Source organism: Porites lutea, chromosome 4, assembly GCF_958299795.1.
Source record: "Porites lutea chromosome 4, jaPorLute2.1, whole genome shotgun sequence".
Lineage (NCBI taxonomy): Eukaryota > Metazoa > Cnidaria > Anthozoa > Scleractinia > Poritidae > Porites > Porites lutea.
Window position 1 is genome coordinate 17,334,903 of NC_133204.1, and position 12,723 is coordinate 17,347,625.

At 39.5% G+C, this 12,723-nt stretch overlaps 1 protein-coding gene across 1 annotated transcript; it reads right to left on the reverse strand.

The window, feature by feature from the left end:
* Positions 1-11,252: 11,252 nt before the first annotated feature.
* Positions 11,253-12,317, reverse strand: LOC140934306 (histamine H2 receptor-like). Its single transcript, XM_073383958.1, has one exon. The coding sequence runs from the start codon at positions 12,315-12,317 to the stop codon at positions 11,271-11,273; it is 1,047 nt and encodes a 348-aa protein (XP_073240059.1). The 3' UTR covers positions 11,253-11,270.
* Between the last annotated feature and the right edge of the window lie 406 nt (positions 12,318-12,723).

Below are 12,723 nucleotides of genomic sequence, written 5' to 3' on the forward strand. Positions count from 1 at the left end.
ACACTGGAAACATATCAAATAGATCATTCTCGTGCATTGTCTAAAGCATTTCTGAAACAGTCATGTAGCCTTGTCCACGTACACGACGAAAACTCGTGTACATTTTCTGCTCGGCTTCGAGGATCTCGCCGTCGACTTTGTAAAATTTAGCAACGCGGGAAAAGCTTTCGTTGTTCACCTACAAGGGCTGGAAGACAGCGCGATGGCGACTGTCTGAGTGCCCTGGCTTCTCGTAATTCAAACTGAGAATTGGTCAGTCACTTCTTCATTTTCAGACCCATTGCTGATGCTATCTGCCATACGCTGTTGAAACTTTCTGTCTCGTATGAATTTAACTGGATTTACCACAACGACTTCAGGTTAAAATAGAAAATATCTATCTTTTCGAAAGAATAAAAAAGAAACATTGAAACGTCTTTAAAAACTGGCTTTGCCCAAATTCCTCTCGCTGCCCAAAAATCTGAGTTGCCCAAAATTTGGGACGCTGCAGTCCCCCTCGCCCCCCGGTCCGTACGCCTATGGTCGGCACTCTTCTCCTATTTGTGCGTCAATATTCACAAATATGTTAGCGTTGCATTTTGAGGTTAAATTTGACCAGCATTTTGTGCAGTGAGTTCTACGGTTATGGTTGACTTCAAACTTGCAGATATAAAACTAGAGAGCTCTGGGGCCTATTTGCTGAATTTAGAGATAAATCTGTAGTAGGGTTTCCAAGTTATTGACATTTTTTTTTAAATGCGGTTTTAAACATATGACGATATCTCGAGCGTTTTACACCTACAAAAAAAAGATAACATTTTCTTAAAGTTTTACCATTCTTTATTAAGGATGCCAAAAATCAAAGAAATAGGTTGAATCGTTTCTGTCGAAAAAGCGAGTGAAAAACATAACGAACGCGCAAATAAATAGGTCTGGGCCACCTTAACATTCTTTATTTCTTCTATTTGTTACCACTTATTTATATTATTTTTATATTTTAAATTTCTTTCAAATCACTACTTCGCCGGTTTTTGTTTTCACATACTTTCAATGTTCACTTTTTTTTCTCATTAAAATTTTCACGTGTTGCACGCTAGTCTTTATTTCAAATTAAAACGTCTTAGCCTAACCTTTTCCTTATATGTAAGACCCTGAAAAAGGAACGCCGTCCCTTCTGAAATATTGGTAAAATATATATATATATTCTTGACGCAATGTTTAATAAACGAGCGGGAGGTTTTTATTGGGGTATAAAGCCACTCGGCCTCGCCCGGTGGCTTTATGCTCCGATAGAACCCGACCCGCGAGTTTACAGGGCTGTAGCTAGTTTTTTTGTAACGGGGGGTATTATGGCGAATGCCGGAGGCACGAGCCTTGTAGGGGGGGTCGGGGGTATCCTCCCCCAGAGAATTTTCAAATTCGGAGGCTCCAAAACGTTATTTTCAGCACTTGTCATGAGATATGTCTCTGAAACGTCGACCGCAAGTAAGTGTAAAAAGGCAGGTGTTTTCAGTGCTTACAAGTGAATATTTCCGAGGTCCCGTTAATTTGAAACACGCCGTATATCCAAGCACTAGTACACTAAACATTTCACAATACTGTATGATGTTTGGCTAACTAACCTTTTGCTTACAATTTGCACACACCGTGGACCAACCAATTTCTTTGCCATGAAAATGGCAAACAATTCCAGGTCACTAAATCGTAATAACTGAGTCTAGAGAAACAAATCCATCCACAGACTTGATTTGTCTGGCTCAACAGGTCCAGGGGGGCAGCTTCCCCCTGCCCCCCTTTCCTCGCCCCCTCCCCCGCAAGCTACGTCTCTGGTTTATTGAACGACTACAAAAACATTCCCGGAAAAGCGTGTTTCAATGGAGTTGATAACAATGACGCTTTTGTATACGTTGGAAATTAGCATACGAAAAAAACACTACGTACGAAATTATCATGCAAGAAAATCAAATCTCACTGGTGTTTAGAAATTTTCCAGTCTCCCTAACCGAAGAGGACATACCGTCTTGTTCCAGAGCTTTTCGGAAGCCTAAAAATGCCGAGGGAGAGAGCAAGTTAATTGAAAATGGTAGCCCAAAGTCAACTATTCCACTGAAAAAGTCTGGAATGGCCGAATGGTAGGTAAACAAAAATCCAGTACTCGAGCCTTGCGTATTCAGAACTGACAAGTCTTGAGTGCAACGCTTGGACACTGCTATAGCCAATGTTACTGCTGTGTCACTGAACTTTTGGCTAATTAAATTGGTGAAAGACCAAAGTTTAATTTAAAGTAAATTTACTGCGTATGTTATTTTGAAAGAACATATTCACCCACCATTTGTTGTGTCAGTTGCTGTGCTGATAATAAAATATTCATAGGTCACATGCAATGAAATCAAATGTCATCCTAATTAGTATTTTTTACGTAAAGAATACCAATGAGGATGAAATGTTTAAAGTTTGACAGTGTTTTACCGGGGTTTAAAGCACGAGCACGTGATGGATTTTAGCGGACGTGATAGGTTGTTGAGCTCATTAATTATTTATGAGTTTTTGAATGTGAAATTAGCCTTAACATTCACTGTTTTGACGTTATGCTAACTTTTCCAAATTAATGTTGACCATAGATACTATATCTCAATGACTACAAGGTGTTTCAAAAGTTCGTTCCGATTGTAAATTGTATTTTGCGCAAAGAATTTAATGCTTCCTTAGGCAAATGTAAACCGATTCAGTTAGGAAATTTATCTAAATAACCGTTCAAAGCAATTTCAAACTAAAATTTGAAGAAATTATGATATTTTTTAAAATTTTTTCCCCAAATGTGCACGTACGTGAATTTTTTCCCGCCATATTTTTCCTGCCTGATTTTGTAGGTTTTCTATTTTCGTTTTTTTTGGCGTTTTCTTTTGTTTTCTCTACTCTTTAACGAAAATGGAAGTGTACACTGTTTGTGCTAGAGCTGAGGCATCTATTTACGGTACTCGGCTCTGTCCATTTAGTCAAAGAAATTGTCAAATTGTTGAAGAAGTCTGAATGATGAGAGAACAAGTGGTTAAAAGTAAAGACCTTACAAGACAAACCAAGGAGTAGATGGCCGGGTTTTTTTACAAACTGTGTGAAAAATGTTATCGAAAAAGCTGTAAGTATATGTGTAATAATTCAAAAAGACTGCGAGGTACAAAGAAACCTTCAACTTCACAATATCAAGGTTTCAAACACAACAGTATGGACATATGTGACCAACAAAGGCTGGAAAGCCTTGAAAAGAAAAAGGCGGTGCAAACTTCATGCAGGCATGGCATCAGAAGAATTTGCAAACTTTATACCAAGGGACGACCGGCCGGCAAACTCACGTGATGTGAACCCTCTTGTAACCATCTGGATTATCGTTGATGAGACAACATACAAAGATCCAGCCCCCAAAACACTGGACTAGCTAAGACAGCGACCACGCTTCACCTGGAAAATTGTGAATTTGGACACGCCGTTGGGAGCTCGTCCATTCTATACGTCACTCGCACTTAGTAAAAGTCAGAAATCATAAAGGAAGACATTCTGGTTGCTAATATTTCAGTTAGTCAATGTTAAATTAATAACGAATAACATGCTTAGGTTTACAAAAGTTATCTTTAATAACCAGTGAAATTTAAGTGAAGAAAAAATCGGAACGAACTTTTGAAACACCCTTTGAATGAAGGGAACCACGTAACCAGAAATAAAATTCAGTCGTTTGCTCACCTTGCGAGATCTGTTTTATTGAGAGGCTGGTGCCATACATTGCTTAAAAGTGTAAATAATGGTAATAGGAATGAGTGGAGTCCAATTCGGTCTGTAATCATACAAGTGATTAAAAAAATCGGATGACGACGTAGCGGGAGCCCGATTTTTTAATTACCAAAGTTACCAATTAATCATAACTATAACAAAATTTGTGATATTTTAGGCTTTTTAAATTAAAACACAAGAAATTCCGAGAGTTTCTGTTAGCAGTGAAAAGAGCCATTTAAGTGCGCGCTGCGACGGCGCGTACTGTCCTTGCCGAAATCAGGACAGTTGATAGCCAATCAGATTTGAGAATTTTGTTATAGTTATGATTCATAAAATAACATTTGCTTATACACTTGTTACTGATACTAATTTTCAAAATCAGGCCCCAGTTTTTCAAAACGCGGATAACGCTATTCAGTGCCGATAAATCTCTATCCACTGGATAGCGCAACTGGTTTCCCTGATACTTATCCCCTGTAAACTGATTTATCCAAAGGATACCGCCATACGACGTTACCTTCAAAAACCTGGCACTGTACAGTTACACAGAATTATCATGAGTGCGTTTAAAATTTTTATTTTAACTACTGTGATCGACGGTATATCTCAACTTACCTGTAAGAGTTACTAATTCATTCCCACCTGTGTAAATAATGAGGCAAGTATCGAGTTTTACTCCAAATCCTGGTGTTTTTTTCATTATATATTATCCCCGCTCTCTGTTCTACAGTATTTAATCAGCTTTTTTCAATTGTTTTATCCTCGCATCTGCTTTTGTGATTGGTTGTTCGGCGTGTTTAAGAAAAACTGCCCACCTTTTTAATGCTAACAAGGTATTCCGATTTCACATCGTTCACGTCCTACAACTTAAAATGAAACTGGTCATTCTTCCTTGGTAGCCTGTTCCAGGCGCTCAAGTCACGGATACAGTCAAACCTGGTCACCCTTGAGGAATAGCTTACTGAAGGCTTAGTACAGGTTGACCATTTAATACAGGTTTGACAAACGTGAGAGTTACTCAAGAGAATGAAGGTGATGAAAGAACGAAATATCTATGCTATGACAAATTGACCTCAAACTGTTTCTACCTCTTCTTGTGCCAAAAGAAAGGAAGTAAAAGACCCCTAAAATTCTTACACAATGTATCTGTTGCACTCCGAGCATGGTACATCTTGTCAGAGTGACCGTTTAATAGAGGTGAAGACAACAAAAAATAAGGGATCAATTCAGCCTAGTCCCTAGGCGTTCTCGGCTCGGTTAATCCTGGACTCTACCATGAGCTGTGACGTCACCGAGAGATACACGCCGAGAACTCGCCCGCTCATTCCCAGACTTCGCGCGGACAACGGGGCAAGAGAGAACGCCTAGGGACTAGGCTGGGATCAATTTAGGTTCCTGGGAAACTGTCCACCTACCCCTCCCCTAAGCTAACATTAACACTTAAAGCAAAATGATGAATTAGGGGAGGGTAGGTGGACAGTTTCCCAGAAACCTAAATTCATCTAAAATAAGTCATTGGGACCTCGGAACAATGAGGTGACCGCTTAGTAGAGGTCAGTTTTACAGGTACGGAAAACAATTTTCGGTCCACTTCATACAGGTTTGAACGTAGTGAGTACGGCGCAAAGAGAGCTCAGCAGAAAAAAAGAGTGATATGGTGGGGGTAGGAAGAGAGGAGGAGGAGTTCTCCTTTCTCGCTCTCTCTTTCTCTTCCGGTTTTTGTTTTCCTCTCCGCTCTTGATATTGCGGTACTCTCTACTATCTAAAGGCCAGGAATAGGCTTTTGCTGGGGCCACTCGGCACTTTAACAATGCCTGTTCTACGAATTTTACAAAGGAGTCTCAGACTGAGGGGGTAGGGGCGGGGAGCTTTCCTTGTTATGTGCCAGTTCATTACACCGGAGAGGGAGAACAAGGACAGAACATCGAAAAGACTGTAAACGTCCCCCACCAATGTGGCCTGGGCACAAATCTGGGCGTCAACGCAATAGACCTACTTCACGATACCCGCCATCTTTGCACGCGCTTAAGGACTGATGGGATAAAAGCGGTATCACATAGTTTCTCAGGGGGCCAAAAAGTGATAAAATTTGCCAATGCAGGAAATCGCGGTCGAGTTTGTTTATTCTAAACAAAAGAACATGAAGAACTTTTTATCTTGAAGACGATAATAGCAACTTATGGGTTAAAATCAGGGCCCCCTGGTGAAAATGATCATTGTTACTTTTCTAGATGGTGTAGCGACCGTAAGATGTCCTCAGAGCAGGTAATAATGTCACAAACTTGTCGAAACTTGAACTGTACATTTTGCATGACTATTAAATTGTCCTCTCGTTTTGAGAGAATAAACAAAATCGACCGCGATTTCTTGCATTGGCAAATTTTATTCATTGTTTGCCCCCTGAGAAACCACGTGACACTGCTAATATCCCATCGATCCGAAGGCGCATGCAAAGATGGCGGGTATCGTGAATAAGGTCTATAGAGTGTTTTCACTCACGTGGCCAACATCTATGGAAATTTATTGGAACAAAAGAAAGCGTTTGCATAAGAAAAGAGTTCAACTCCCACAGGATTGGTTTGGGACACCAACATGGCCACCGTTTCGTTGTTTTGGGACACCAATATGGCCGCCGGACGAGCGGGACGATCGTGTAAATTTGGAAGCGATGATATAGAAACGCTCTCAGACGACTCATCGAAGGCTATCCCAGAAATCATCACTATTATTCCAGTAATCGAGAATAAATTCGACCTGGACGCTGCTGAAGTCGCAAAAAAAGTACAAAAATGTTCGCACCGCGTATAGGCGCTATTTGAAGCTAGAGAAAGTCCGTTATGTCTTCGTGGAACTCTTCTTGCTTGTCGACGCTGCAAAATCGAAAGACAAAGCAGATAACAAGGCTTGAGGTTAACTCTCCAATTAAAATCCATCATTGTGTTGCTTATTTGTAAAACACGCGCAAAAATTCTATTGTCTGACCCAAAGACATCGCTGACGACCCCGCGTCTTTTGTCGTTGATGCGATCGAGACGATCAAATGGAAACCACAAATAGTCCTTCGTCCGGATCGTCTCGAAAATTTTTTGAAACGACTGGGGTTATCGGAACGATCCGGACGATGATGTGGAAACCAGGCTTTAGAGCGTCTTCACATGAACCCGGTTGACAGGACTGAGTCGGTTTCAAGATTCCACCTTACCTCTAAATCCTGTATGTGTTCGTATGGATCTCGGTAAGCGGACTGGAAAATTTTCCATATGAACACTTCAGCTCGGTTACCCGGATGAAAGCAGGATGAATTCTGACGTCTCGAATGGTATCGTCTTGCATTGCCTGCTGAATTTTGCACATCATAAGCTTCCCATTCAACTGCAGTGATACAGCTTGAAGAGTTGCCGATGGAAAGAGGGCTGAAATTTCTCATATTTTAACCCAAGGCGGAATTTGTCCTGCCGAAGCGGGCCTGTCTGGTCAACCGGCCGGGCACCGGTGAGGAGGCCCTAACTATAAGTAAAAGAAATTTTTAATTGCTATCTCGAATCCACACCACCCACTGAAACAAAAAAATAACCGGTTTTTTTTTTTTTTTTTTTCAATTATGTAAACAAAAGACAGGGAATACTGTACAACTGTAGGAGTGTTTTAATTAATTTTTTTTACCACTCGTACTCTTTTCTTGGAGACTTTTAGACTTATAATACAGTTTTTATCTCGGCCTAATAATAATGTAAGCCCTGCAGTTCTACCCTAGCTAGATACCTATTCGACAGTTATTTTTTTTTTATTTTATTCTATTTTTTTCATTTTCGTCATGAATTCGTAATTAGATTTATTCAAATAATACTACAAAATCAAAAGTCGCTAAGCATTACATTTAATTTTAATGTGAAGCTCAGGTAAAAACAGCAAAACTGTTTGTAACTGTCTGGTTACTAGTTGACGTGATAGCCTCATCTTTGAACAAATATCACAACTTTGTGTTGTATGTTTGCCTTTCTTCGGAGATCTGAAATGTTGGTCTTCTTCCTAGCATTTTTTGAATACAACATTTGGATAGAAAAAATTTGAAGGTGGCTTTAAATTTGGAAAATCTAAAAGCGTATATTAAAGGATTTAGAGCTGCATTTAAAGACAAAAGAAGCGTTGTAACATGATAAAAGATAACCCACAGTTGATAATTTTCATGACAGGGCTGGCAGAAAAAAAATAGCAACTGAGTAGTAATCCATGGAGTATAACAAAAATCTAATGCAATAATGATTGAAAAGATAACGACGAAAACCTTTGTCTCTCTTTTTCGAAGTAAAACCTGGTTTGTCTGAGAGTTTTCATCCATGATTCTGTTCTTGTGATGTTTATAAAGATGCCTTAAAGTTATAAAGTACAAACAACAAGTAAACTCCCAAGAAAGCAAAATGACTAGTACGTACATGAACCAAAGTACAAAAAAATGTTCTTGTAGTATCCACGACAAAGAGGCGAAGCAAAAGCCAAAGATCCATATCGCAAATGTGCAAACTGCCACTCGTCTTTTTGTAACTATTGCTCTATACTTTAAAGGTCTTGCCAAGGCGAAAAACCTGTCCACGGTTAACAGCAAGGTGTGATAGACAGACGCACTTAACTGGACAAAATGGCAAAATAAGAGAATTTCGATGAGGAAATTCCATGGATCTGCTTTCATTGCCAAGCGAATATAGAAAAAGGTGGCGGCAGGAGCCAGCACGAGTCCTACTAAGAAGTCAGCAAGTGCCAACGTTAGAATTATGAAGTTTGAAGGAGAAGATCGTAGTGTTTTTAATGGATCCTTTCATACAGCCGCGACAACAAGTGCGTTCCCTAATAAAGAGGTTATTGCAACAAGCAAATAAGCAATGCTAAAAAATATTGCTTGACCAGTTGATGCTCCTGTTATAGCTTTTCTAACCGCCTCTACAGCAATGTTTGCCGGTATTTTCCAGTAATTCATATGACCAAACAATGTCGCCATATCCACCGACAAAAATTTTGCCTTTTTTTCGGGTCTAAGACAACTGGTCCAACCTTTTGAAGGTAATGAACTTAATCACTATATTAATACAGAGCACATAATATAAAGCATGTACTGTCAATATTTATTTATTAAAATCAGATCTCTTTGTGATTCATGACAGCTTGATTAAAAATTGATTAGCAGAATTCATTGTGCAGTCGATCTTTGTAGTTGTGTGCAGTCTAAAATACAAACGTACACCCCGTGTACTTCATCTAAATGCAAATTTTCATGAATTTTGCACAGGAACAAGATCGCAGCCACTGTGCCCTAATGTTCAAGACAGGCGGTTGAAGAAAAAACAGCTATGAATTCGAAGATACTTAATAAACTTGTGCAAGGTCTATATATATACCAATGTTAAGTTTTCAGAACTGACAGAAACCTATCGACCGAACAGTCTATTAGCGGGTGGATGTTTTCTGTTGTATAATTGACGGGGCTTTTAAGTGCAAGATTCACGTAATATTTTAATCATAAACCTTCATGAAAAACTTAAATTGTTTGCAGTAACCATTTTGTGACTTCTTCGTGGAAGACGAAATGACAAAATCCTTAAAGAGTCTACATTTATTGTCTGTAGTGCCAAAATAGTATAACGATCGCGCGAGATTTCAATCAGTATTTTTTTTTTTTTTTGCGTGATTCTAGCGGGCAGTCGTGTGCTTAATCTAAATGCTAATTTTGCACAGTATCAATTAATAATGGTAATTGAACTGAGTGGAGTGCAATTTGGTCTGAAATCATACGCGTGATTTCAAAATTGAACGAGCGCGCAGCGCGAGTTCGATTTGAAATCACAAGTATGATTTCAGACCAAAATTGCACGACACGAAGTTCAATTACCACTTTATTACATCCATTTTGAAATCGCAGAATTTAGTCAGTACTAATATTTTATTGATCGAGTAGCCGGTTTCTTAAAAAGCCGAAACAAAAAGGTTTTTACATCTCATTTTGTATTCGAAACAGAAATGATGCGATATAGAACAAAAATGGTGCGATTTAAAACAGAAATGATGCGATTTAGAACATGAATGACGCGATTTGGAACAGATGCGATTTAGAGCAAAAAATGGTGCGATTTAGAAATAAATCACACTGCTGAGAGCCAATCAGATTGCACGGATAACCAGTGATTTCAAAGTGGATGTAATAAAGATCGCAACCACTGTGCCCTAATGTTCAAGTGTTATGGAATCTAAAATTGTGTAGGGTCTATATATACTTACATTCTGGGTAGAATGTATTTCGTAGAGTGCTCAATTCATTTGATTGAAGAGCATTGACTGTAACTACACATTAGTTCAGGCTTCAGGAGCAATCATCTTTTATTTCGACAGTGCTGTTTCGTAGGGTCCGAAATTATAAGACCACACTTATCGGGCAATGTTAGGTTTTCTGAGTCCGTGCCAGTTAGACTGTTTGGGTATTTGTATTCTAAAAATTCAGATTTAAATTGTGAATCAGAATCACTAGCATACAATTCCTCAAACACTCCTCTGACTTTTGACTCAAAAGGAAGATCCTCAATCAGCATAATTCCTCACATCATTCTTAGTGTTATTTTAATTTTATTTAATTTTGATGAACACATAGGCGTACGCACAATTTTTTGCCAGGGGGGCGGTCAGAGCAATTTGCCCCAAAAGTTCTCGCATGTTGCCCAAATTTTCACGAAACAATCGGAAAGAACTGAGGGTCGTACGATGCAAATACATAGGCCTACATGTGAAGTGAAAATATTTTTACATATAAATCTATCTTATGAGCTCAAGATACCAATGATACGATCCATGTCATTGTTGACTACAGAGTTCGCATATGCCGTTTCAATGTTAATAAGTGCAAAATTACTGGCACGGTGTTGCCCCATGGTGCTGCGAAGGTAAGTTTTCAATCTGCGCAACGTACTGAATTATCATTCTGCAGAACACAATGCAATGTAGCAGGTATCATTCCAAAGATATGTACCACATTAGAAAACACTGCAAAAATATCAAATAGATCATTCTCGTGCACTGTCTAAAGCATTTCTGAAACAGTCATGTAGCCTTGTCCACGTACACGACGAAAACTCGCGTACATTTTCTGCTCGGCTTCGAGGATCTCGCCGTCGACTTTGTAAAATTTAGCAACGCGGGAAAAGCTTTCGTTGTTCACCTACAAGGGCTGGAAGACAGCGCGATGGCGACTGTCTGAGTGCCCTGGCTTCTCGTTGTGTTCTTTTTCAAAAGTTAGATTTCTTTGAAGTCAGTGTCCCGGCATTTTTTGCAAAGTTCTTTATGCATAGCCCTATGCGATACTTGAATGGGCACTTAAATATAGTGACTTCCCGTCCCAAAGACACTAAGTGACACCAAAATCTGCAATCACCCCTAAGTGAGACGACGAGCATTCCCCCCGAATCCTTCTACACGGGACAAGTTTTCTCCATATGAACGGTGCCTAAGCCCCAGTCACAGGTATTAGAATACTTCCCTCGTGGGACCTACAGCCGCGTATCAAACTGTTCGAGCTCTATATGTTCATGCTGAATTCCTTCATCCTTTCTATTGGTTAACAGACACTTGAGAGAGTCCCGAAATCTTGCGAGCCTCCAGGAATAGAGAAAAGGATTCAGCCCAGAATTTATATAAACGAACACTGATGAAACCCAGAGTCCCTTTAAAATGGCAGAGTCCGGTCTTAACTTATATAACACAGAGAAATAAACGATTGACTGAATTATAAACCACGGAGTGAAGCACAGCAAAAATATGCAAACTATCAAGGCAATAGATTTAAATAGCTGCTTGTCCCGGTGTAAGGGATGATGGATCGAAAGGGAACCTCTCGCAGCAGCGTCTCTGGTGGAATGACTTTGAAAGTGACGCATAATTACAAAATTTATAGAGATGATAACAGTGGCTGATACAAGAACCTGAGCTGTGTAAATTATGCAAAATATGATGAAGTGTTCTGTAAGTGTTGCGTGAAAAACTCCCAAAGCCAGCGCGTAAGCCCAAATTGTGAGAGCGGTGATGGAGACGAGCCTATTAGTGACTCTAACACGATATTGAAGCGGTGTAAGCAGTGCGAATAGTCTGTCAATTGTCAGTAATAATACATGGCCAATGGACACGCTGGTAAGTACGGCATTTATCGTAAGTGGCACGCGTATGGAGAAAGACGGTTTATCTCCTGCTCTGATCAACAGCGACCAATCAGAATTTAAAGGGCACAATATGGCACCAACTAAAAAGTCTGCAACGGCCATTGACAACAATATATAGGTAGAAGTGAACGAGCGAAGATTCCTCAAAGGGTCTTTCCAAACAGAGAGAATAATCAATGCGTTTCCTGCAACGATTAGAGGAGAAAGAATGGCTATGATAACTCCGATGACGAGAGCAAACATTCGCTTGGTTTCCATAAAATTCGATATGAGTTGATGGGTGTTGAGATCGTCTGCGATACTGATGTTGGTTTCCATGGAATTGAAGATCAGTTCAAGACCGTATGAACTTCCTGAGAAACTGTTGTTATGGACTTTCATTCCAATTCAGTCTAAAATTGGTCGGGTTTATTGCAGAGCACCTCTTTCAGGCTTAAACCACCAAAGTGGATAACCATGGAAAATGGTTTGTAGACCTGAGAGGAAAAAATGTATTTGCGTCGAACACACCTCTGTGAAAAAATAGGCAGTCTTTATCAAAACACCAGTCGAACATTTAGAAAAATAACGTGAGACAACGTCCTCTCAGCTTGAAGAATCAAATACTTAGATAACAGTTCATCACTATTATCAACCCGTTTTATCGCGGATATATGCAAATGTCTTAACAAGAACAAAGCAAATGTCTTAACAAGAACAAAACACAAATTACATAAGATAAGCAAATCTCGATCGGGGCCAAATAACCTATTTTTGGCAGTGATGTTTTTACGTTTCTTCCTGAACA

Excerpts from the sequence above, each read along its gene's own strand:
- LOC140934306 (XM_073383958.1), bottom strand. The coding sequence starts at position 12,317 with ATGAAAGTCCATAACAACAGTTTCTCAGGAAGTTCATACGGTCTTGAA.